The 25472-nt window shown below is 45.0% G+C and overlaps 1 protein-coding gene across 2 annotated transcripts in view; it reads right to left on the bottom strand.

Moving 5' to 3' along the window:
• The window catches only part of TUT4 (terminal uridylyl transferase 4), an 82885-nt gene that overhangs the window by 31001 nt on the left and 26412 nt on the right, over nucleotides 1-25472 (bottom strand). For both annotated transcript variants that reach the window (XM_053246543.1, XM_053246544.1), the window contains 5 exons: nucleotides 23242-23392; nucleotides 22745-22831; nucleotides 21380-21483; nucleotides 21199-21256; nucleotides 20996-21099 (listed from right to left, as the gene is read on the bottom strand). In XM_053246543.1, the coding sequence (XP_053102518.1) occupies nucleotides 20996-21099; nucleotides 21199-21256; nucleotides 21380-21483; nucleotides 22745-22831; nucleotides 23242-23392 (504 nt within the window). The remainder of the gene's footprint in view (nucleotides 1-20995; nucleotides 21100-21198; nucleotides 21257-21379; nucleotides 21484-22744; nucleotides 22832-23241; nucleotides 23393-25472) is intronic.

Below are 25472 nucleotides of genomic sequence, written 5' to 3' on the forward strand. Positions count from 1 at the left end.
TTTAAGATGCTTCTCCCGAATGAAGCCTCTGCAGCAGAACGTACATCTATGGCATAGTGTTTGATAAACGGGGACTCAGAGGACCATGTAGCTGCTTTGCAGATGTCCGTGAAAGAAACCCCCGCTAGGTGTGCAGCTGAGGAAGCATGGGCCCTAATGGAGTGGGCCCGTATAGCTTCTGGAGGTGCTTTGTTTTGTAGCTTGTATGTGAACAATATCACCTGCACCAACCATCTCGACAGTCGTTGTCTGGAGACTGGGGAGCCTTTGGAAGAGCCCTGGTATGACACGAAGAGACGTTTGGAGACTCTAAAGTCTTGTGTTCTGGACATATAAAACAGCAGAGCACGGCGCACATCCATAGTGTGCAAGGATCTCTCTAAGGAAGTGGAAGGAAGTCTGAAAAACGTAGGCAGGATGATATCTTGATTGAGGTGGAAGGAAGACACTACTTTAGGTAAAAAAGAAGGATCCAGACGCATTCGGACTTTGTCTGGATAAAAGATAGTATAAGGGGAGTCTACCCTGAGTGCTGTGAGTTCACTGACACGTCTAGCGGTAGTAATTGCTATCAAAAAAGCAGTCTTCCAGGAGACCAGTTTTAATGAACATGTGGCCATGGGCTCAAAAGGAGGCTGAGTGATGGATGAAAGAACCAGAGATAGGCTCCATGGTTCTACAGGAGGCTTAACTGGCGGGTACACATTCGAGAGACCTTTTAGAAAGGCCTTACTCAACGGATGGGAAAATAAAGTCTTTCCATCACTGCCCGGGTGTTGTGCGGAGAGGGCAGCCAGATGGACCTTAAGGGAGACATTTGCAAGACCTTGAGTTTTTAGTATCGTTAGGTAACGTAAGACTTCCTTGATCGAAGCCTGCTTGGGTAAAAACCCTCTTGACCTTGCATATATTTTAAAACGGTGCCATTTGCTCTGATAATTCTTACAAGTGGATGCCTTCCGTTGGTTGAGCAGAATTCGTTTTAGGAGAGTATCCGCCAGGCGGTCAGATGGAGAGTGAGTACGTCCGGGTGCAAGATCTGGCCGTCGTCTTGTGTCAGCAGATCCAGGCGCCGAGGTAAGTGGTGGTAACAGTTCTTGGACAGTCTGCGTAGCCGTGGAAACCAAGGTTGTCTTGGCCACCACGGGGTAATCAAGATCCCGGTGGTCGGTTGAGACAGCAGACGTGCCACTACCCTGGGTATCAGCGGGAGTGGGGGAAACATGTACGGAGTCTCTTCGGACCAGTTCAGCTGAAAGGCATCCCCTAGAGAACGAGCATCGTGGCCCGCTCTCGAGCAGTAACGGGAACATTTTGCATTCGTGGAACAAGCAAAGAGATCTATGGAGGGAAACATCCATTGGTCGAAGAGCGGGGTCAAGACTTCTGAATGTAGTTCCCATTCGTGTTGGTGATCTTTCAAAAAGACCCGACTGAGGTCGTCGGCTAATACATTCTCCAGGCCTTTGATGTGTACTGCTGTAGGGGCAATCTGGTGTTGGATGCACCAGTGCCACAGCTGGACGCTGAGGGCACACAGGCTCCGAGATACCGTTCCGCCCTGACGGTTGATGTATGCTTGTGCAGTCGTGTTGTCGAGCTGGACTTGAACAATCTGGCCTTGTATGATTGGAAGGAAAGCTCGCAGAGCCAGAAAAACTGCTAGTAGCTCTAGGAAATTTATGTGTAGTAGGGCTTGTTGAGGAGACCACCTGCCTTGGATCTTGTGCCCGTTGCAATGTGCACCCCAACCTTGTAGAGATGCATCTGTGGTCAGCCAGACAGTAGGGGAGGGATTTTGAAAGGGGACCCCACTGAGCAGATTGTCTCGGCGCGTCCACCACGTTAGAGAGCGAAGGACTTGAGGAGGCATTAGTAAGCGTTTGTCTTGATTGTCCCTGCATGGGTGAAAGACAGAAAGAAACCATAGTTGAAGCTTGCGCATTTTTAGGCGAGCGAAGTGTATAATCGCATTGCACGAAGCCATCAGCCCTAAGAGGCGTTGGATGGCAAGGGCTGGTTGGGTAGGTTGATGCTTGAAGAGATGAATTAGGTCTCCAATACAGTTGAACCTGTCCTCTGGTAAGAATGCTCTCTGCACTCTGGTGTCCAAAACTGCTCCTATGTAGGGGATAACTGGAACCGGTTGTAGATGTGACTTTTTCCAATTGATTTGAACACCTAGGTCGTGGAGAAGATCTATCACATAACGGATATGCGAAAGTAACTCTTCTTTGGTCTTCGCTGCCAGAAGCCAGTCGTCTAGGTATGGATAGATAGCAATCCCTCTGGTATGCAGGTGTGCAATCACCACAGCCATGCATTTTGTAAAAACCCTCGGTGCGGTAGACAGTCCGAAGGGCAATACATTGTATTGGTACACTTCCCGTCCGACGGTGAAACGTAAATACTTTCGGTGGCAAGGTCGAATACTTATATGAAAATAGGCGTCCTTGAGGTCCAGCGTTGCAAGCCACTCTTCTCCTTGAAGGAGAGGTAGGATGTGCTGCAACGCCATCATGTGGAATTTTCGGACGCGAATGAATTTGTTCAGGCGACGGAGATCCATAATGGGTCGTATACCCCCATCCCGTTTGGGAATTTGGAAGTAACGGGAGTAGAACCCGTCTAGCCTGTCTGCCCATGACACCGGGGATATTGCCCCTTTGCGAAGGAGATCCTTCACCTCTTCCTTCAGGAGATCCGATGCAGGAGTGAGCTTCATCTCCATAAACCGAGGAACGGTCTTGAATTCGAGTGCATAGCCTGAGCTCACAATTTTCAGGACCCATTTGTCTGATGTTATATGGTGCCATGCGGGGACATGGCTGGCCAGCCTGATGGTTGGCTGGGACGGAATAGTCGGTGGTGAGGATGGTACCCCCGCTGGCTGGGAAGGGGAGAGAGGAGGAGGTGTCAATGGGCAATTGCAATTTTCAAAGACGCTTTTGGTTGTCCTGCGTCTTGGAACGTTGGGGTTGAGAAGCTTTATGCCTCTGCTGGTAGGCACGCTTTTGATATGGGGTATATGGCTTTCTGAAATCCCGGCGATCTTGGGTTCGATAGTTGGGCCGGTATTTTCCATAATTGGGTCGGTATCTTGATGATTGCCCGGAGGATGATGGGGCAGCGGTGAAGGTCTTTGCCGTGAACTTGGATTTTTTTAACTGTTCCATTGTGGCGTCTGTGGTTGTGCTGAAAAGACCCGAGCCATCGAAAGGGAGGCCTTCGATCTTTTCTTTCATGTCCATCTGGAGATTAGTGGACCGCAACCAGGCATGCCTGCGTAGAGTGATAGCCGCTGTCATGGCCCTGGATTCACTCTCCGCTAGGTGTTTAGAAATGCTTAGCTGGCGACGAGTTAAATCCCCAGTGTTTTCCAAGGTCTGGCGGAACTTAGCTCTAAACTCATGAATAGGCAAAGTTTCCAGGTCTTTTTCCAAAAGTTCCCAGAGGCCATGTGTGTATTTGGCCGTGCAGGCTGCATAGTTGGCCACTTTGATCGAAAGGCACGAAGTCGAATACACCTTCCTGCCTAAAAGGTCTAGTTTTCTCCCCTCTTTATCCGGAGGAACTGTATGGCGTCTACCTGACTTGGAAGAAGTGGCGCAATCAATAACAAGAGAATTGGGCGCCGGGTGCTTCAACAAATATTCATTGTCCTTATCTTGTACTCGGTAGAGGCTCTCAAGTTTCTTGGAAGTTGGCGTGGAGGTGTGGAGTACCTCCCAAGCACATTTAGCAGCTCTAGTGATCACTGGTAACATTGGGAGTGCCACCGGAGCGGTAGATTGAGACTGAAGCATAAAGTTGTATACTGGATCGTCTATTGTTGCCAAAGGAGAGCGAATGTCTAGCCCCAGGGAATCTGCCATCGCACGAATGTGCTTGTGGTAAGCTTTTAGCTCATCATTTGGAGATACATACGTGGGTAGAGCCACATCCACTGGAGGATCCACAATATTACTGTCCTCATCAGAATCCGACTCAAAATCGGACGAACCATAATGTTCAGAGGGGGAGCAAGGAGGCGGTTCATTTACATTAGTTTGAGCAATGGTTTGTGTCTCTTCAGTGCTGACAGATGAGTGTGGCAGGGCATCTGTTTGAATGGAGGCAGATCTCGTGCTCATAGGAAAAGTCTGTGAAGCGCGGTGAAATAGTTCTGGGCACTGCGTCTGGGTAGATACAGTCGACACAGAATGCAGTGGCAATCGTTGAGACCCGGTGTCATCAAACACATATGGTTCTCCAGGTGAAGCTGTACCCATGGGATCCTGGGGGTATTCACAGGTGTGCCATGTTAGCGGGGAGCGCCCTTGGCCGGCGGATTGAGGTCTGGAGGAGTGTGCTGTGGAGTCTGAAGGTTGAGATGGGCCTGCATCTGTTGGCAAGAAACCCTTAAAGGTAGAGGTTGTTCGTCTACTCGACGTCGAGTCTAATAGCGAGAGCAGTGAGCGAGTCGCTGAAGGTAGCATATCCTCGGCATCGACGTCTATGATCTCGAAAGCAGGAGGTGGGCAGCGTGGCGTCACCTGAGAAGTAAGGACCGGGGTGTGCAGTACAGTAGCAAGAAGACCGACCGTCGGTGTAGATGGCGAAGCCGAGGCCAGCGGGGTCGGAGCTGGTGATAGAGCTCGAGCAATCGGCATCGAAATCGACGTCAAGGCAAGCACCGGTTGAACAGCAGGAGTCAATATCGAGGCAACTGTCGACGCTGAAGGAGCCGTCGACATCGAAGGCTTTGTCGGCATCGACCGAGCTGTCGACATCGAGGGAGCAGGTAGCGCCGACTGATCAGTCGACATCGGTGGCGCTGTAGTGGTCGATGGAATCCCCGATGTTGATGGTAAAGCCGAAGATTTCGATGATCGCGAAGATTGTACTCTTGTTGGAGATGGAGTACGAGGAAGCGGGTCTGGGGATCTTCGACGTTTTCTAGGTGGAGAACCATGCCGATCTGTGCTCTGACGCCCAGAAGGAGAGTCGGTACGCCCTCTTGAACGAAGATCCGGTCTCGACGGGGAAGACGAAGAAGATGTACACGACGTCGATGCTGACTTTTCCGGTTTCGATGTCGATGTCGACAACTTGGATACACGCGAAGGAGCTGGAGATTCCTTCGACTTAGAATGTTTCTTCGGCATCGAAGTAGGCTTCGAAGAATCAACTTTCTTCGGTACTGAAGAAGACTTTCGGTGGCGGCTCGACGTTGATGGAGGTGCCGACTCCGCCCTCGGGGGCAATTTCGAAGACGAGGTCGATGTCGAGGGACGAGGAGTACCCGGAGTGGAGGGGCTCAGAACCTCGTCATAAATAGCGGCCCGGAGGCGTAGCGCTCGGTTTTTTCTCGTTTGCTTCGAGAAAGAGAGGCAAATCTTGCAGGAGGCGACATTATGTTCCTCACCGAGGCATAATAAGCAAAGGTCGTGAAGGTCCTTGGAGGGGAGTTTCGCCCTGCAGCCTTCACACCATTTAAAAGATCTTTTCTCCTCAGTCATATTCACGCTCATAGTTGAGTCCGTTCCGAGGTCGAAGAGCCGGGATCGTCGTCAGTCAGTCCGCGTCGAGAACCAGGAAAAACCGAGAAGCCAGTCCGAGTCAAAATCCAAACAATCAGTAAAAGATGAACTCGTTCTTAATATAGAGAGGAACTTTTCCAACAGCTGAGGCGGCAGACCGAGGTCCAAACACAAAGGCGGTCGTCCAAGAACTGAGGGACTTCGCGCCAAAGACACGCCTTATATAGAACGCTCAGCGTGGGGGCGTGGCTTCGGCGCTTCGACAAGCTCAGGCATGGCTACCGCGTGACTCCTGCGCAGGCGCAGAACCCATTCTTATGGGTATCGACGGATCTCGATCCAGATAGATCACCTATTAAAGGTAAGCAATCTGTTTATCTTTGAGGTGATCTATGTTCCCTCACAACCTGGGTGATTAATAAGCTCACCGAAAGGTGGTGTGAGCTACGATACAGTTAGAGTACTTTTTTGAGTACCACCCGACCAAAGGTGGCCTCCACCGCTGAATGGATATCTACAGCACAGTGCTTGACAACGGGCAGGTCCGAAGACCATGTGGCTGCTTTATAGATGTCCTTCATACTGATGGAAGACATGTGAGCAGCTGATGTGGCCATGGCTCTAGTAAAATGTGCTTTGAACCTCAAGGGAAGTGTGCCCCCATATTGATTGTAGCACATTAATGGGAGAGCCTTTGCCTCGAGATAGGCCAGCCCTTCTTCTTCTTCTCTCCTTTAGAAGAGACGAAAAGCTTGTTGGTTCATCTGAAAGGTTTAGTCAAAATTTGGTAGTACAGGAGAGACCTTCAGCAAGTGCACAGACTTCTCCAGAAGGATGGAGGAATTCTGGAAGAAGACAAGGAAAACAAGTGAAAATTAGAGACTATTTTTGAAGTGAAGGAAGGGTCTGCCCGGAGAATGACCTGGTCCAGGTAGAACTTGGTGTAAGGAGAGTCACTGTGAAGGGCTGTCAGTTCACTGACCCTCCGTGCTTATGTAATGGCAATAAGGAAGGCAACTTTTAAATACAAAGACTTCAGGTTAGTGGAGAGAAGTGGTTCAAAAGGCTGTTCAGTGAGAGAAGGCAAGACCAAAGAGAGACTCCATGGCTCGATGGATTTTCTGACGTGGCGAAAAGTTTATGCTCTTGAAGAACCTTTTAGAGTTAGGATGGAAGAAGACTGAGTGCTTATTCCAACCTGGGTGCCCTACAGAGCATGCTGCTAGATAGACCTTGAGAGATGTATTCGAGTCTCCAGAGCACCCCAGATCTGTCAAGTATAGAAGGATCTGATGGATCATTGTGTTGAAGTAGTCAAAGCCCTTGGAAGCAGCACATATCGTGAAACATTTCCATTTGCTCATGTAGTTCTGATGTGTTGACTCCTTTCTCTCATTCAGGAGGATGGTATCTAACAGTTAACCTTCCAGGCCATCAGATTCAACAGCTGAAGGTTGGGAAGAAGAATGCAGCCCACCTGCTGTGAGAAAAGATTTTGGCAGAGCAGAAAACGTTGGTGATGGCCTTGAGATAACTGGAGAAGGATCGGGAACCACAGTTGTTGTGGCCACCACAGGGCAAATATGATGGATCAAGTGTTTTCCTGTAGTATCTTCCCCATGATCTTGGGGAGTAGGGGAAAGGAGGGAAGAGGTAATAAAGATGCTTCATCCAGGGCACCTGGAAAGCATCACCCATGGAATTTAGTCCAACTCGCACTCTGGAGCAGTACAGTTTGCACTTTTTGTTGCACTGCATCGCAAAAAGGTCCACCAGCAGAGTCTTCCAAAGGCAAAATACGGCTTTCAGAAAGTCCTGGTTTATTTCCCAATTGTGTTAATTGACAAGGTTGAAGTTTCTGCTCAGAGCATTCACCAGAATATTGTCTGTGCCTTTGTTGTGAAAGGCAGTGGGATGGATGTGATGGGCTCTAGTCTCAGAGCTGCAGAGCTATGTTGCATAGGGACCTGGAGACTGTCCCACCCTGTTGGCTGACATAGGCTATTGCCATCATATTGTCTTGGAGAACCTGGACCACTTGACATGGTGCACTCTCTGGTAACCTCTAGGCTTGACTTCTGCAATGCACGGTACATAAGACTGCCTTTGTATGTAGTTCGGAAACTTCAGTTGGTTTAAAATGCAGCATCTAGACTGGTCTCCAGGATGTCTCGGAGATACCATATTATGCCTGTTTTAAAGCAATTGCATTGACTACCAATAGGTTTCCAGGCAAAATGCAAAGTGCTGGTGATTACCTTTAAAGTCCTAAATGGCTAAGGACTGGGTTACCTAGGAGAGCGCCTTCTTCTGCATGATCTCCACCGCACACTGAGAACAAGAGAGGTCCGCCTCCATTTGCCACCAGCTCGCCTAGGGGTGACTTGGGAGCAGGCCTTCTCTGTAGTCACTCTTAGGCTGTGGAATGCACTCCCTATAGACATTCAAACTTTAACATCTTTGCCAGCTTTCAAAATATTCCTTAAGACACATTTTTTCAGTCAGGCTTTGGTACTCTCTGAATATTTTAAATTGCCGATTTTAACAGTTTTTGTTTTGTTTTTCTTGTGTGTATTTTTGTGAACCATCTAGAGCCTTTGGAATCAGGTGGTTCAATATAAGGAAGGACTTCAAGAGAGGAGAGCTGGTCTTGTGGTAGCAAGCATGACATGTCCCCTTAGGTAAGCAGAGTCTGCCCTGGTTGCATTTGAATGGGAGACCATATGTGAGCACTGTAAGATATTCCCCTCAGGGGATGGAGCCGCTCTGGGAAGAGCAAAAGGTTTCAAGTTTCCTCTCTGGCTTCTCCAAGATGAGGCTGAGGGAGATTCCTGCCTGCAACCTTGGAGAAGCCGCTGCCAGTCTGCGTAGACAATACTGAGCTAGATAGATCAATGGTCTGACACAGTATAAAGCAGCTTCCTATGTAAGGCAAGAAAAACTGCAATAAGTTCTAGGAGGCTGATATAAAAGAAGAATTGTTGGGTTGTCGGGAGGCCTTGGGTGTGAAAAAGTCGGCAATGTGCTCCCCAACTTGTCAAGGAGGCATCTGAAGCCACTGATAGAGATGGTTTTGGCAGCTCGAAAGGAATACCTCCCAAGAGGGAGTCTGCCTTAGTCCAACAACATAAAGATTTTAAGATCAGTGGTGGGAGAGTCAGCCACATATTCTGTCAGAGTTCTGTTTGAACACCGACAGAAGCCAATTTTGGACCCTGTGCATATAAAGCCTAGTGTGGGGCATGGTAGCCGTGCAAGAGGCCATGAGACCTAGCAGTCTCTGTATTGTCTGAGCCCTTCGCTTGGATTAAGAGTGAAGGAGGAAATCAGATTTGTGATCAGCTGCTTTATTTCTTCAGGAAGATAAGCCCTCTTTGTATGCAAGTCTAAGACTGCCCCAATGAAATGAATACACCACTATGGCATTAGAACAGATTTCTTTAGGTTTACTGTCATCCCTAAATCCGCAAGTAGGTCCAGTGTGTACTGAACCTGAGAGCCTAGGGTTTCTTTGCATTCTGACATCAGTAGCCAGTGATCCAAGTAAAGGTAAATGGAGACTCCCTGTATCCCGAGATGTGCAACAATGGTGCTGACACACTTCGTGAAGTCACGGGGCGGCTAGGAAAGTCTGAATGGAAGGACTGCGTATTGGTAACTTTGTTGTCCAAAGTGTGAAACGTTAAGTACTTCCTGGGTCCCTGGTGAATCCTCACATGGAAAAATGGATCCTTCAGATCTAATGTCACAAACCACTCTTCCTTTGTTACTAAAGGAAGAATGGTATGTAAGAGGATCGCCCTTAATTTTCTGGCTCTTATGTATTTGTTCAAGTTGCGAAGGTTCATGATGGGATGGAGGCCTCCATCCTGTTTGGGCACCTGAAAATACCTCAAATAAAGAACCCATTCCTCTGGGGGAATAGGCTTTATCGTCCCTTTCTCCAGTAGGGATTATACCACTTCTGCTAAGGTAGGAGTGTGAAGTCTGCTTGGACTGGTCCTGAGGCTTTGCTTATTGCTGTAGCCTGTGCTGTGGATTGACACTATACTGACACTTGGACATATACTTGAAGATTTCTTGTAATCTTTACAGTGGGGTTGTCTATATCAGTGTTTCTCAACGTTTTTGGAGTCATGGACTGGTACATTATTCATGCGCCGTTTCCTGGACCAGCAGTTAGTAAGGGGGTCATCCCCCTCACCTCCAACCCCAGGCACCCAAAAAACAATTTCGGGCAGCTTTCCGGAGCTCATTTCCAGGCAGCCCTCACTGCTGGATAATGTTCTTTTTGAGGAAGTGAAATGAATGTTATCTAGCAGCAAGGGCTGCCTGGAAATGAGCTCTGGTCAGCTCCCAGTGGCCCCTGACGGTCCAAAATTGTTTTTTCTTCTTTTCGGGGGTGGGTGGGGTGATTTTAATTAGTGATGCCTCACGGACCTGCACCCAATGCTTCATGGACCGGAACCAGTCCACGGACCGGTGGTTGAGAAGCACTGGTCTATATTGAAGCTTCTGCCTGCCAAAGGACCTATATTTTTGAGAATAGGTCAATTGCTGTGGGTTGGTAGTGAAAGTATGAGTGATGTAGCAAGACTCTTCATTCTCTCCATAGTGTCATCTGTCTGCGCACTAAAGACTGTCCTCTTCAAAGAGCAGATTTTCAATCTCGTTTTTCATGTCTTTCATATCAACAAGCCGACCCCGCATAGAGTATCTGTTCGCTCTTTGGGGCCGGCTACTTCTCTCTCTCTCCACCCACCGTCTCCGGTGGGACCGAGTGTGGCGGCGGCCGCCGCCAGTGGGCCGAGGGCAGGAAACTGGACGCTATGGGTCACAGGTTCTACTCATCATCTTATTTGGCCCTAAAAAATTCCAGTTACATGGCCTGTATGACAAAGTTCCATTTTAAAGTCTGGGACACTCTCAAAGAGGAATTGAAACACCTCCCTGAGGAAAAGAAAAGTTTCAGTCTGCTTTAGCCAAGTCTGCCAATATCACCAGACAACATCTGAGCACAGTGAAGCACCTTGCAGAAATAGAGTAAAGATCCCTTGCAGGTGCAGTATTTATCCACAGAAATGCTTGGCTGCGCTCTACATGAGGCATGAGGCTTTTTGAACATCAAGTCTCCATGCTCTCTATGAGAAGGAACACGAGAGGCAGGTATGGTGACCGACACCGAAGTTGCCCTCGATCCCAAAGGGCAGTTGTTGGCAGATCCCGGAGTCGCTCTCATCGACTTCAAAGCAGTTGATGTTGAAGGGCCTAGATAATTTGGAACTGGAGTTGGTAGTCTAAGTGTGGTTTAATAAAGAGCCACCTGCAAATGTAGTTTATGACTTTTCTTGGTTTGCCTCGAGAAGGCCAAACAGATTTTACAAGATTTCATGTTGTGCCTTTCGCCCAAACAAATTAAACACTCGTCATGTATATCTGAAAGCAGAGTACATCCACATGAAAACTTTGTAAAGTTTTTCTATAGTCCATTAGAGTGACTGACAAGCGAGAGAAAGGAGAAAACCATGAACAGACCATAGTCAAAGCCAGAAGTCACTGAAGATGACAAAACCTGAGGGAAATCCAAAGAGTAGCAAAGAAAAAACAGTCCGAAGTCAAGCCAAAGGTCCAACGATGAAACCAGCTAAGAAATGAGGAGAGACAGAGCTAATCCTTTCCGATGTGAGCAGCATGGTGGTCAAGAAGGAACTGAGGAGAAAGGCGCTCTCCAACCAAAAAAACACAGTTGCTCCATGCAATTTGGCAGAGCTGAAGAGCACCTCATGGAGCTTTGAATTATTCTGTGAGGCTTATTGCACAGGCGCAGAACCCAGCTTGTGAGGGAACATGGATCACTTCAAAGATCAGTTGCTACTATGTCACAGTAAAGCGAGTAACTGTAGTTAACAAAATTGTTTTGAAAAGAAAAGTTAAAGTCTGGATCTAAGTGGAATAGACAACCAACTCCAGAGACACGGCCACTGACTTTCATTAACAGCCTGGAAAGAATATAACATTTTAAACCTTGGAGTCAGACTTGTAAATAGTTATTTTTAAAAATACATTTACAATCCGCCAGAAGGATCAGGCATATTGTCTGGGAGTAATTCTTGGCCCAGGCATCTCTCTGGTCTCTCAGGTTGAAGCAGTGGCCAAAGGTGCTTTTTATCAGCATTGACGGATATGCCAGCTTCCGCCATTTTTGGAGAAAGACCTAAAAACAGTGTTAAGTATCCTGCTATCCTCCAGACTTGAGTACTGCAATGCACTCAATGTGGGACTACCTTTGTATGTAGTCTGGAAACTGCTGTTGATACAGTCTCAAGGGAGTTGGTACAAAATGTGGCAGCCAGGCTGGTCTCCAGGACAACTCTAAGAGTCCATATTACTCCTATTTTAAAAGCATTACACTGGCTGCCAATATGTTTCCAGGAAAAATATAAAGTGCTGGTGATTGTCTTTAAAGCCCCAAATCACTTGGGCCCAGGGAATTTAAGGGAGCATCTCCTGCTTCAGGATCTCCATAGCTTATTAAAATCTTCTGGAGAGGTCCACCAACAGTTGCCACTAGCACTTACAGAGTTGTCTGGTGGCAACTCAGAGTTGGGCCTTTTCCATAGCTGCCCCAAGACTTTGGAATGAAGTCTTTGTTCATTTAAAGCAGCCTTTAAAAGACCTCTCAAGAGCCTCTTACGTATTTAACCAAATATTTGATCAGCTATAAGCTGATTTTACTGTTGCTACAGTTGCTTTTAAATTATTTTAATAGCTTTTAATTGTCTTTAACGTGGTTGTTCCCCCCTCCCCATTTTTCTATAAACTACCTTGAGACATTTGTTTTTGGCAGTATAGCAAATAAATAAATAAATAATATTCATTTGAACATAAAGAAGAAAAACAGGTTACTCACCTGTAACTCTTCATCTGGAGGTGATCTGTTGTATTTATAATGAAATGGGTTCTGCGCCTGCGCAGGGACCTCGCGGGTAGACTAGCTAGCTCCTTGAGACGCCCACTCCGCCCAGCACGTGCTCCGTGATTTCGTTGAAAATGGTGTTTGGGGGCATCCCCTCTTCAGTTTCTTGCAGACTGCCTGTTCCTGACGATCTGTCTCAGTTCTGGTAAGTGACCTTTCTTCATTTTCTTTTCTTTCTTTTTTTTACTGTTGCGGGAATGGTTTGGAAGGGTCTTATGAATAAAATGGATCACCTCCAGATCAAGAGTTACAGGTGAGCAACCTGTTTATCTGGATCATGATCCGTTACATTCATAATGAAATGGGTGATTAGCTAGCTTTAATCACTGGCAGTGGGCACTGTAAACCCATAGCTTATGGCAACATCCTTTTCAATATGCTTCTCCCAAACTCAGCTTGTCTCGCCATCCACAAGTCAATAGCATAATGCTTGATGAATGGCTGCTGAGATGACCAGTTTGCTTCTGAGCAGATATCAGCCAGCTGAATCCCTGACAAATGAGCAGCAGAGGCAGCATATGCTCTTGTTGAGTGTGCTCGTATAGTGCGTGGAGGATCAACCCCTGCTGTTTTAGGCATAAACAATCAGCTCTACTAACCAATAAGCCAGCCTCTGCCTTGAAATTGCCAGACCCTTGCTCTTCCCCTTATATGCCACAAATATTTTTTGTTGTTCTTATTGTCAGATAATATAGGAAGGGCCAAGCAGACATCTAGATAATGCAGCGCCCTCTCTAAGGCTGTTTCTGATTTCTGGAAGAAGGTTGGTAGGATAATTTCCTGGTTTAAATGAAAGTCAGAAATAATCTTTGGGCAGAAGTTTGGATCTAGCTGCAGGACAACCTTGTGAGGGTAGAACTGGGTGTATGGTATTGTCATGGCCCGGACCTCTGAGTTAGAGGAGGAGCGGGAGGATTTGGTTGGGAGAGCAGGCTCAGAAGCATAGCAGGAGGATTTGGCTGTGAGAACAGACTCTGAAGCTGAGGTAGAACGGCAGCAGACAGGGGAATCTGAACAGCTGGCAGAGATGAGGGATGAAAAAAAACTGATCAGGAGGAAGCTGGAATTTCACTTGTGTTAAGAAGACATCTCAAGAGAAAGGCTCAGTGGGAGACATGCAGGCATAAGATCTCGCGGGAGAGGGAATAGAAATGCTGAGTCAGGACATCCTAATTGGCTGCCAGTTATCTCGAGCCCTATATCAAGCAAACGCTGTTCCTGAGACAGTACTGTCAGCAATATTGCCTACTGCAGACAGTGTTCTTCATGCTTATAATTGTCCAACCTTTCTTCTTTCAGCCTGTCCTTGTTCTGTTCCTTCCTTGCTCCTTTATTTTAGTTATTGCTCAGAAATCGTAGAGGCGGGTACCTAGTTTAGTTTCAAGGGGACTTTATTTTGTTTCTACTACTTTATCTTTGAGAGTCATCCTTTGCTTTCGTCTGTGCAGCTAAGCTGCTACTTTATCATCTACAGAATTTCTATCTTGACTCAGAGAAGTGGATCTGGAGGGACCATAAATCCTGTCGGGTCAGCCGTGCCAACATATTTACAACAGGTATGTCCATTCTCAAAGCAGTCAACTTACTCACATGCTTAGCTGTGGTGATAGCTATAAGGAACGCAACTTTGAGCATGAGCAGCCTCAAATTTGCAGTCTCTAGTAGCTCAAATTGAGTTTCCGTTAGTGCTGACAAAACTAAAGATAAACTCCAGGGTTCTATAGGTTGCTTCTACAGTGGATATAGATTGCTGAGCCCTTTCATGAATTGCTTACACTCCGGATGAGAGACCACAGTTGTTCCATTCCACCCTTTGTGCCTAGAAAAAATGGCTGCCAGATGGACCTTTAACAATACGTTTGCTAATCATCTGATCTTTAAGGAGGTCATGTATAGGAGCACCTGTTTTACCGTGGCCCTTAACAGGCAGAAATCGTGCTTCCACTTGCTGCCATAATTGTGCCGTGTAGACAGCCACCTATTGTTCAGCAGTATCTTCTTCAAAAGCCGATCTTCCTAGCAGTCAGCCATAGAGTTTTTACATCTGCATGCAGCAGCCTTCCCTTCTCTTGCACAAGAAGATCTGGGATGAGTGGAAATCTGTGGTTGATCTAATGTTGATCTAATTGATTTAATGTCATGTTTTGCCACGTTTGGGCATGGTTGCCAACCGGATGGTGTTTGGGGCATCTACAAAGCAGATGTTGGGTGCTTCGGCAAGTGATTGATGTTGAATGTGCAGTGGACTGACAGATGAATAAAAGATTCTGCTTGGCATTGTCCTTGTTCGAACGGACATTCTGATTTTTATTTCTTTGCCCGAAACCCTTAGCTCTTTGGAAGGGTCTATACTGATGCTCAAACTCTCTTCAGTCCTGGTACTTAAAAGATCTCTGGCGACCATATGTGTGGTTATGTGAGCCTGCTGGTGACACTGATGAAAAGGCCACAAACATTTTTGCTGTGTATTTTGATTTCCAGCAATTCCATCATGGAATCTGTATTTTCATTGAAGGGTCCTTTGCCATCGAATGCTAAGTTCTCCACACACTCTCACATATCATGTTGAAGCACCGTGGACCTGAGACAAGTGTAATGACGCACAGTAACTGCAGTCACCATAGCTCTGGGCTCTGTTTCGGCAAGATGTTTGAAGGCACTGAGTTGTTGTCTCGTAACTGAGATTGTCTTCTTATACAGCTCTGAAAATCTGTCCTAAAGCTCCTCTGGAGTAATTGGAGTCTTGGAGTAGAGTATCCCATAAAAAGTGGTTATAGCGAGCCATACAGGCTGCATAATTCACGATTCTAATTGCCAGGCTAGATGTGGCATAAATTTTTCTACCCAAATCAGTCTTTCTTCCCTCCTTGTCCGAAGGTGTTGTGTGCTGACAACCCCCTTTTGAAGTAGACGCACAGTCATTCCAGTGCCATAGAGTCTGGCACTGGATGCCACAGTAGGTAGGTGTTATCTTCCTCCTGCACCCTATATAAATTTTCTAGACGTTTCAATGTGGATGTAGAAGTCAGGAGGACATCCCAGGCTGTCTCAGCTGCTTTAGTGATAACTGGTATCATAGTTAGAGCTAAAGGGTGAGAAGATTTAGCCGCTGCCATCATGTTGTAAACCGGATCTTTATGTTCTGTCTCTGGCATCCTTAAGTCCATACCCAGAGCCTCAGCAATCTCCCTGATAAGAGTATGATAAGCTTTTAGCTCTTAAGGCAGGGATGTTGACAGCCTCAGACGCACATCTGAGGGTGGGTCTGATCAGCAGCTAGCCTTGTCAGAATCCAATTCAGCAGACTCTGAAGAATACCCCTCAGCCTCAGCAGATGAAGGTGATCATGGAGTTGGAGGAGGAGTTGTTTTTCTCTTCTGCTTACCAGACATCTTTGCTGGTACCTGTAATGATTCCTGGGAAGGTGCACATGTTTGCAGAGGCTCTAGCAGCTCAGTCTGGCACACCGCAGAGCCCATCTGTACAGGAAAAACCTCAGCAGCTTGTGTCACAGTGGTTACTAGAACAGGAAAATTCTCAGCAGCTTGCATTGCAGTAGATATCACAAAAGCTCTTGTTGTGTTGAGAAAGATTGGCGAACCAGTTCCTGTTGAGCCAGAATAGGTTGGTGGATAGGATCCTGCTGAGCCCTCCATCGGAGATAATCAGCATAGTCATCTGGCAGTGCATGCCTAAATCCGCAGAAGTGTGTAAGCTCTCTGTGAATTGGTTGAGTTGCCGGTAAATGAAGTCCTTGCTAAAGAGTATATAGGCTAGGGGACCTCCGTGTCAGAGGCACAAATGCCGAAGATGTGCTAGAAGCCGTTACTGGCACAGGAGTTGCTCTAGGCCTTAACAAACCAGACACATCTTGTACTGGAACATGTTCAGCTCTGTGCATTCTCGTTCCTTGCAGAGGAGATATCGATGGTATCTTTGGAGGAGGACCTGGGTCATCGTCCACATCCTGATCTACATCAAGTCCAGTGCTCAAAAAACCTTGGAACGTCAAACCCGACGATGTGCTGGACATAGAGTCTAACAGCACCAACAGAGAAGTTGCTTTATCCTGACCCAGAGAGAATCCCCCATCCTGGTCATAATCAGTCGACAAGTGCCTGTTATGAATGCCTCCAGCCTCTGTGCTGCTCCTTGGAGGCGGGGTGTGTGTGGAAGGAGACTGCACTGGGGTTTACACTGGTGAGAGAAGGAGATGCCTTCTTGATGTCGAAGGTGGTTTCACTGTCGACCCCATCAGTACCGAGTCGAAGGCTGTCAATGTCAACACTTCCAATGTTGAGCCTCTGGGCGAGGCCATTGATGCCAAGCCCATCCGCACCGACACCCAAGTCTTCAGCACCGAAGTTCTCTATATCGGACCCGATGTCAACAAGGAGTTTTCCAACTCCCATGCTGAGCTACACTCCTTCACCAAAGTTGGCAATGGTGTTCCACTAAATGGTGCACTAAAGTACCTCTTTGCGGGTGGTGAAGCACACGCTTGCTCCGAATCACGCCTCTGCTTCTTCTCCTTGTGCCTGTGGGTCTTTGTCAATACTTCTTTCAGGTTTTTAGAGACAAGCTCTGACACCACGGTTTTAGACTGCTCCTTGGCAGCTCGGTGGGCGCTCGATATCAAGCTCGGTACTGAGGTAGTTACCGACACTGAAGAGTGACTCAGTCTCGGAGTCGGCAGCCGAAGCGCCTCGTCATAAAGTGCTGCTTGTAGCCGTAGTGCTCTATTTTTCAGTGTTTGTTTTGAAAATGAGCAACAGATCTTACAAGCTATCGTATTGTGTTGCTCACTGAGACACAACAAGCATGAGTTGTGATGGTTGGTATATGACAGATTAGCGTGGCATTCTACACAGCTCTTGAATGTAGTTTTAGTCTCCATAACTAAGCACGGATGGGGCTAACAGCCTCCCTGTCCGTTCAAATTCACAAATGTCTCTGAAGTCCGTTTTTATTCTTACTAGTTAAATCGAGCAGCAAAGAGTAGTCAAAGGAAGTTCTAGAAGTCAGTAGTCCAATAAATCTATTATTTTCTTTGTTATTTCAGTTGAACTGAGGAGCTGAGGTATAAACGCTTAGGCGGTCAAACAGAAACTGAAGAGGGGATGCCCCCAACCGCTGTTTTCAACCAAATCACGGAGCACATGCTGGGCGGAATGGGCATCTCGAGGAGCTAGCTAGACTACCCGTGAGGTCACTGTGCAGGCGCAGAACCCATTTCATTATGAATGCAACGGATCATGATCCAGGTCTTTTAAAAAAGCCACCTTTAAACCTTTTCGCTCACCAGGGATCTCTGTATTGTACATCCCCAGGTCTAATGCCATAACCAGCTACTAGGTTAAAAAATGGGTAAAGAGGAGTTTAAAGAAAGTGGTGGCAGCAATAGACACAAGGGTAGAATGTAATATCAGGAAGATTTAAAAGGAAAAGGTTGCAGGTGAACATTTTTATTTTTACAACATTTCAGGTGGATCATAAGAACATAACTGAAGACAAATTCAGGATGTGTTATCACAATCAGAATTATCGTGTGTTCCCACAGAGCAGATAATGGGAACACGGAATTTCCAGGCTATCCCAGTTAAATTGCGGAGGTTAACCAGCATTTAATTGGGACAGATAACAAGGATCTGACCTGAAAGTGATTGTGAAGTATATACTCAATTTTTCATCTGTTTTTCAGCAGAAACCACAGTGGCTGAGGCATGACCAACTGCATGACTGTTGTCTTACAAAGAAAAGAAACTTGGACTAAAAGTTTTGCTTTACGTGCATTAAAATGTTATGAAAAAATGCTCCACTTTTTCATTTCAATTTTTATTCTAGATTTTTCATATACCACTAGCAGTGTTTAAACTTCAGTGAATGTTTTTAATGTTGAGTAAAAGCTATCTGTTGAGCTGTTCACCACTGTTAAGTAAGAAAGTGTTAAGTATAAAAGGAGTTTTAATTGATAATGAATTGTTTTTAGAGCTGAGAACCATCCAGTCTTTTTTTCCTAAAGAGTACCTTCTGTTTAAACTGAATCATCCACAGCAAAGATACATTCAAGAACTGATGCTCCTGTTGAAGAAAGCTTTCCTCAACATTGTGCTTTTCCAAATAATATCTATGGCACATATCTATGGCAAATATTTTGGAGTCATCTTAATCATTGTTCATTCCATCTTTTATTGTCCACTATAGATGAACCGTAGAGAAGAGATTATCTCAAAGGTTTGTACTAGATTAGCCACCTAATGGCACAGCAGGGAAGCAATCTGCCTAGAGAGCAGGAAGCTGTTGGTTCAAATTCCCTCTGGTGTATTTCCCAGAATATGGGAAACTCTTACATTGGGCAGCAGGAGTGATATAGGAAGGTGCTGAAAGGTATCATCTCGTAGGGAGAATGGGGGAAGGCAATGGTAAACCACTCCTGTATTCTACCAAAGAAAACCACATGGCTCTGTGGTCGCCAGGAGTTGACACTGACTCTACGGCACAATATTTCCTTTTTTTCCTTTTGTACAGGATTAAGTAGTTAACAGATACTCATTTTTCCCCTTTTTATTGGTCTAGACCAGGGGTTCACAAACCATGACTTGGCATTTGGGAGCCAAGGTCAGTTTTAAAATTTAAAATAAGATAATTAATTAAAATACATTTTGAAAATTAATATAATTTAATTTTATTAAAATTTTAATAGCTAGGGGAGGGTCGGCCTGTGTTTACTACCCCTCCCCGGCAGTCTCCTTACAACTGGCAGCCCTACCACCCCTCAACCACCATCTGGGCAGCCTCCCTGGGCAGTGGGATTGCCACAGGGTTATATGCTGGGGTTCTCCCAGCACTCAGCTCTCCCCTCTCCACTGCCGCTGCCTCTTATCACTACCCACTCACCAGAACTTGATACAAATGAAGGACGTGCATGCATGGCAACTCCCATGCAGTAGAAGGGAAGAAAGGCCTAAATAGCAGCTTCCTTCTTCCTCATGCACATCTTTCATTTGTAGCCAGTTCCAGGCTGGGTAGAAGGAGGAAGTTGCCATTAGACCTTTCATCCCTTCTGCTGTACGAGAGCTGCCGCACTGCTCCACATCCAAGCGGCTCTTCGATTGGATGTGGAGCCCCTGACGGCAGCTTCCTCCTTTCCGCTGCCCAGGAGCTGGCTTGATGTGGAGCAGTGCAGCAAGAGGCAGAGTGGAACATAGTAACCACCTTATACCAAGGAAGGAAGCCACCTTATACCAAGTCAGACCGTTGGTCCATCTAGCTCAGTACTGTCTACACAGACTGGCAGCAGCTTCTCCAAGGTTGCAGACAGGAATCTTTCTCAGCCCTGTCTTGAAGATGCCAAGGAGGAAACTTGGAACCTTCTGCATGCAAGCATGCAGGTGCTCTTCCTAGAGCAGCCTCATCCCCTGAGGTGAATATCTTACAGTGCTCACACATCTCCCATTCAAATGCAAACCAGGGCAGACTCTGCTTAGCAAAGGGGACAATTCATGCTGAGAGAGCCCAGCACACACCCCTGTGGGATGCCAAAAATGTGCCCACAGCACTGGTCTAGACAAATACATTACTTATAAGCTTGTACTGTTTGCAGTAGTTGCCAAGAAAAGTATAAGAGAATTAACAGTATACAGTCAATTGCCATGAAGTGTTATAGGTATCAATAAATGCTGTATAAACTAACAAGCTTATTGTCCCTTTGTATGATCTCAGCCTTTCTGAATGCATCTCCTAGAAATGTATACGAGGAATAAATAAATGAATGTGCTGTGGGCCATTTATATGCAATAGGTCTGGACAGTCAGCAGCCCCCTTTTCATTGTTTTATAATGACTTATGGTTATATGCCAGTAAGCACTGGCTGACATCATCAATGATACTTCCAAAGTACAGGGAGAGCTCTGAAAGAATTTGCACTCTTTCACAAGTTAAGACACACTTCAGAAGAGTGAGGACTAGTGCTATGTGTGTGCTGATGTTAAAGCACATACACAGCGTTAGTGAAGATGCTAGCCACTGACGAAACATTTTTCACACACCATCATTTTCTCATTTCAGTCTTTGCCTGAAATGTTTTAAACAATGACTAACAGGCTCCAGAGCAAAACATGTTTGGTGCAGAACCACCTGCACCACTGCAGGACTCTAACATACACGTTGATGCTGCGGACAAGAGAGCTGTTCCAGTACACCTTACCTTTGCACAATTGCAGATTGCATAATACTTGCATTTCAAATAATGCAAGTACAGCACAACCTGAGACAATGCAAGGGTGAGTTGTACTGGAACAGCTCTCTTGTGCAGTAGTGTCACTGCGGGTGCTAGAACCCCGCAGCGGTACAGGCAGACTGACCACATGTGTTTTGCTGCAGAACATGTCAGCCACTATCTGCAATTTTTTTTACTTTCAAAAGTTAGTATATACAGGAAAGCTTTTCATGCAGTATTTGGAATAGTGCTCTAATGTCTATTGAAACAGATACTTGCCAGTGTATTGTATAAACTGATGTCTCCTTCCAAGCCACTTCGTCTGTGCTCAAATTTTACAATAGGCACTTTGGCTGTTGTAATAGGCAGGATGTTTCTTAAACCTAAGAAAAGTAAGGTTTCAGCATATAAAATATTATCTGTCACTAAAATATACACACATAAATGCAAATATTATTGAGCGTACAATGTAATACACATACCTGGATGCTTTTTAAGAACCTTTGCCAAGCTTTCAATAATTTCCTTACAATTTAATTTCTGGGAAAATAAATTAAAATGCCTATATTATTACCTTTATGGTGTCTCTTAAATCAGAAAACACCAAGTACATTTTCCATCAATTTACACTACAACATTTAAAGGGGGGGGGGGCGCTCCTACCTCTGCATTTTCATGGCCTTCTAGAGTCATACAGATATCCAGGTCACTGTCACGGAATCCAAATCCATTCTTTGAAGAGCCAAACAGACATAGTCTGGCCTTGTCTGACCAAAATAACAGGATGTCAAAAATTTTAAACTAACTTTAAACTTTTTCACAATGGAAAGTGATTGGCTGGTCAATATGATCTCAGCCTCAAACAACACATTTCACAAAGCATTTTAATCCATATTTTTGCAAAACCAATATAACTGCAACCGTGTCGCATTTACCAACACAAAACACAGTACAGTATCCAGACCAAGGTAATCATGATTAAATGCCATGGGAATTAATAGAATGTAAGTTAGTCAGGACTAACTTCTCATTTATTTCAATGGTGCTTAATCATGACTAACTTAATCTAGGCCCTGCCTATTATTTCCAGTGTCTGAAAATATGCTTGAATGTCTGTGAATATACACATGATACTGTATTATATAAAAACAGTTGCTTTAAAAGTATCTATCAAATAGCTTCACTCCAGCAAAATAGGCTTAACAATTTTCAGTAATCAAATAGTGTGTCTATTTTTAGACAAATTGTGTCTATTTTTTATTAATTGGTATTAAATGTAGAAATGCAGCTTCCTAGACTTGCTCGTTTACTACTTCCTATTTCTATGTTATTAACCCGAATCTTTCTCATTACTCTTCTCTTAGTTTCTGGGTACTTGATATCAACTTTTATTCTATCCCCATATGCGAACACAGAACATGTAGAACATCCTCCTAATGCATAACGTGTGCCAAACTACACTGTAGCACCTATTTGTTGGAGTGCAGGTGGCTGAAAATGGAAGGGGAAATAGGCCGGGCGGGGAGGAAGGTCCACCTCCGAATGAGCACTAGATAACACATGTGGAAGACAGGGTTTGGATACAATCCACTCTTTCTGCCTGGAAACATCTGTGTACCAGAGAAAAGCTCCTGCTAAAAAGGTGCTATCTCATATACAGTACTGTACACATAACCCTATTTCAAGACAGACATGCAGCTGTATTCTTTATATTCTATTAACTTGCTGCTGATACTGATTTTAGATGCTGCTGTTATTGTTAATCAAGATTTTGAAATGATGTGATTTTAATATTATTATAGTATTTTAGTATTAATACAACTGGTTTTAATATTAATGGGTTAAATGTTTTGTTCTAAGCCACCTTTAGTGTCAAAAGTAGAATATACATTTTTAACAAATAAATATGTAAAGTCTAGGCTAGACAAACAAAAAACAACCACCCCAAACCACGACCTTTATCATTTATACATTGCCTTTTAAAAAAAGTTTCACGTTTACATAGCATCAACATTTCCTATCACATACCATTGTATTCTTTTCTAATAAATCTTTCCAAACTTGCAAGAATCTGCTCCCGATTTTGTTGCTCTGAGAAAGGTGGTGACAACTCATCTAAACAAACAAAATGTTAATTGAGGCATTCAGCAATATATATAGAAATATCTCCTAGTATTTCTCTTATTGAATATTTTATTAATCCTTGTGACATTAATCATGTAGCCATTGACCGATGGCCTTTTACATTTAGGATACAATTGTCTCATGCAATTGTGTCACTCAAACAAAACTCCTAGAGAAAAATGCCCAGGTCTACATTCTGGAGCTGCAGATTCTGGCCATTACTAAAGGTACCTCAATTACCAAACCTACTTCCCTTGCCACTTTGGCAACCTGCCATTTCCAATCCCACTCAAACCTCCAGAACATTCTGATGACCTTAGTCACATAAATTAACTTCAGTCCTGCATTGTTAACATTTAAAGCAGAATCCACAACCTGGTCAGCAGCAAAACTGTACTTACCAAAACACCTTTTACATACTAGATCAAGAATTTCTCTAAATCTACTTGTCATTGGTGGTAGTGGTTTTAGATCAATTTTCTTAAAATCCTCCGGGCAGTCATTTTTGGAATGCCCGTCCCTTTTGCAGATACTGCATACTATAGTTGGAGGCTATGGCAAAAACAAACAAAAATGTTTTATTTTAAAATTGTCTACGCAAGTGATGTTATTTTCCTAAGGAAGATAGCTGGTGCATTCCAATGGGAAAATGTACAGTGTCAGCTCAAGTCACTGATCAGTTTTGGGGAAATCATTATTTTTCGAGCTTACTTTATACATTAGAAATGGGAGGGAGTGTATACCACACATATTTCCATAGTGTCCCCCGTCATTTGAGAGGAAGCTGTAGTTAATCCTGTCTTGCAGCATTACAGGAGCCAAAACTACACAACATTTTACATTCCTTGTATCCAAGTGGCACAACTTCAAAGCACAAGAAACAGGCAGATGGACAGTAATGAATAATATTCATAGTAAGATTTAATGATGCAGTGGGGGGAACTTAATCAGCATCTTGAGTTTCTCAAAGGAACTTTTCTGTCAATAGTATCTAAGCCATAGCTAGACCTGTACAAAGAGTTTATATGTGGCATGACTTATCTATTATTAGTCCCTATTGGTAAAACAGTCATGATGTGTGGGGCAGTGGGGAGAGTTATATTAAAAATAGCCTTTGTATTGCAAGAATCTCAGGAGAGCAACGCATTTTTGTGTGGAAACTCTGGAAGTGAAGCAACTAAATAGAGATAAAGAAAGCCAAAGGTTATGGTTGTGGTAAGAATAGCAGGAAACAAGAAGCAGCATAAGAAATCTGGAGCTGGGAAAGTAAGTACAGGTCTTAACAATCCTGTGGTCCAGGGACAGGTTTCATCTCCAAAAACACTAAAGATGTATGCCTTGCAAACAGACATTATATTACAGACATCAAGGAGACTAATGCTCGAGAGTAAATGTTAGAACCTCCAAATGGAACTTCTGTTTTTATTCCTCTGTGATATGCCTATGCACATAGTGTTGTTCTCATGAAGTTATGTGGCATTTGAGGGTCCCTCTGAGGGAACCCTGAAGTTTAAACTCTTAACCATGTATGAGTACAAAACTAAAACTAATGTACTAAATTTTTCATTCTGCAGCTGTTACTTCAAAAATATTTGTCTGCTGTTATTAATTATAGACCAAAAAGAAACTAGCAAATTAACTATCAAATTTTAAAAAAAAAAAATCAGGTGCCTAGTTGGCTCAGGTCCTAAGAATCTGAAATATTCTCTCAGCTGTGTACAGGAAGATGTCTACAGTTTGACAGTGAAGCTATTCACATGTGCAGGCAAAACTGGGCTAAGGAAGCCCAGCCTGGTTTTGCCTGCATGTGTGTAGCCCCGGGATCAGGCCCGATCCCAGTGGTGCCTCGGCGGCAAACCCGCTTCTGAAGCCACCCTCTTAACCGAGGTTAGTTTTTTTCTGATCATCTGCCAGGGCAGCCAGACTGCAGGGCTCCTGGTCAGCTTCGGGGAGGGGGGAGTCCCCATAATGTACCGCGTACTCACACGGTGCATTATGGGAGCTGGGCAGGGGGCGGGACGCGTCCCAACCTTCCGAGCTAACGGCAGCAGCCAGTAATCGGCTGGGCGGGTGAACCACCTGACGAAGGAGCCCTCGGTCATCTGCAGGGAGATAAGCTTTTTAAAGGCTTCCTCCTCGGTAGCCTTCTTGCCCTTTATCACTGGTCATGAGCAAGGGCTCAGTGACTTCTAATTTTATTTTATTTTTTTACAGCCTTAATACTACACAAGGAAAAAACAGGCTGCTTATCTGTATGGTGATCTTTGAGTGATCTGTATACATTCACACTAATAGATAATGGACCTGCGCAATAGCCTTATGGAATACTCAAGCTCCTCGTGGCACTTCAGTCCTGCCCATTGTGCTCTGCATGACCATTAGGTTTGGTGGCTGGCACACCTAATGCTCAGTTCCTGGGCCACCCAGTGGTATTGAGCAGTCCTTCAATTAATAACAAGTAAGTGAGATGGGAGGGTCATGTGAATGTACTCAGATCACTCAAAGATCACCAGTTACAGGTAAACATTCTGTTAATCTGTGTGTGATCCGCTGTACAATCAAATTAGTGGGCGACTAACTAGCTTGCCTCAGGAGGTGGGGGCAGTAACTGTTGAGGGGTGTAAGGAGAAGC

This window comes from Hemicordylus capensis, chromosome 4 (assembly GCF_027244095.1).
Source record: "Hemicordylus capensis ecotype Gifberg chromosome 4, rHemCap1.1.pri, whole genome shotgun sequence".
Classification (NCBI taxonomy): domain Eukaryota; kingdom Metazoa; phylum Chordata; class Lepidosauria; order Squamata; family Cordylidae; genus Hemicordylus; species Hemicordylus capensis.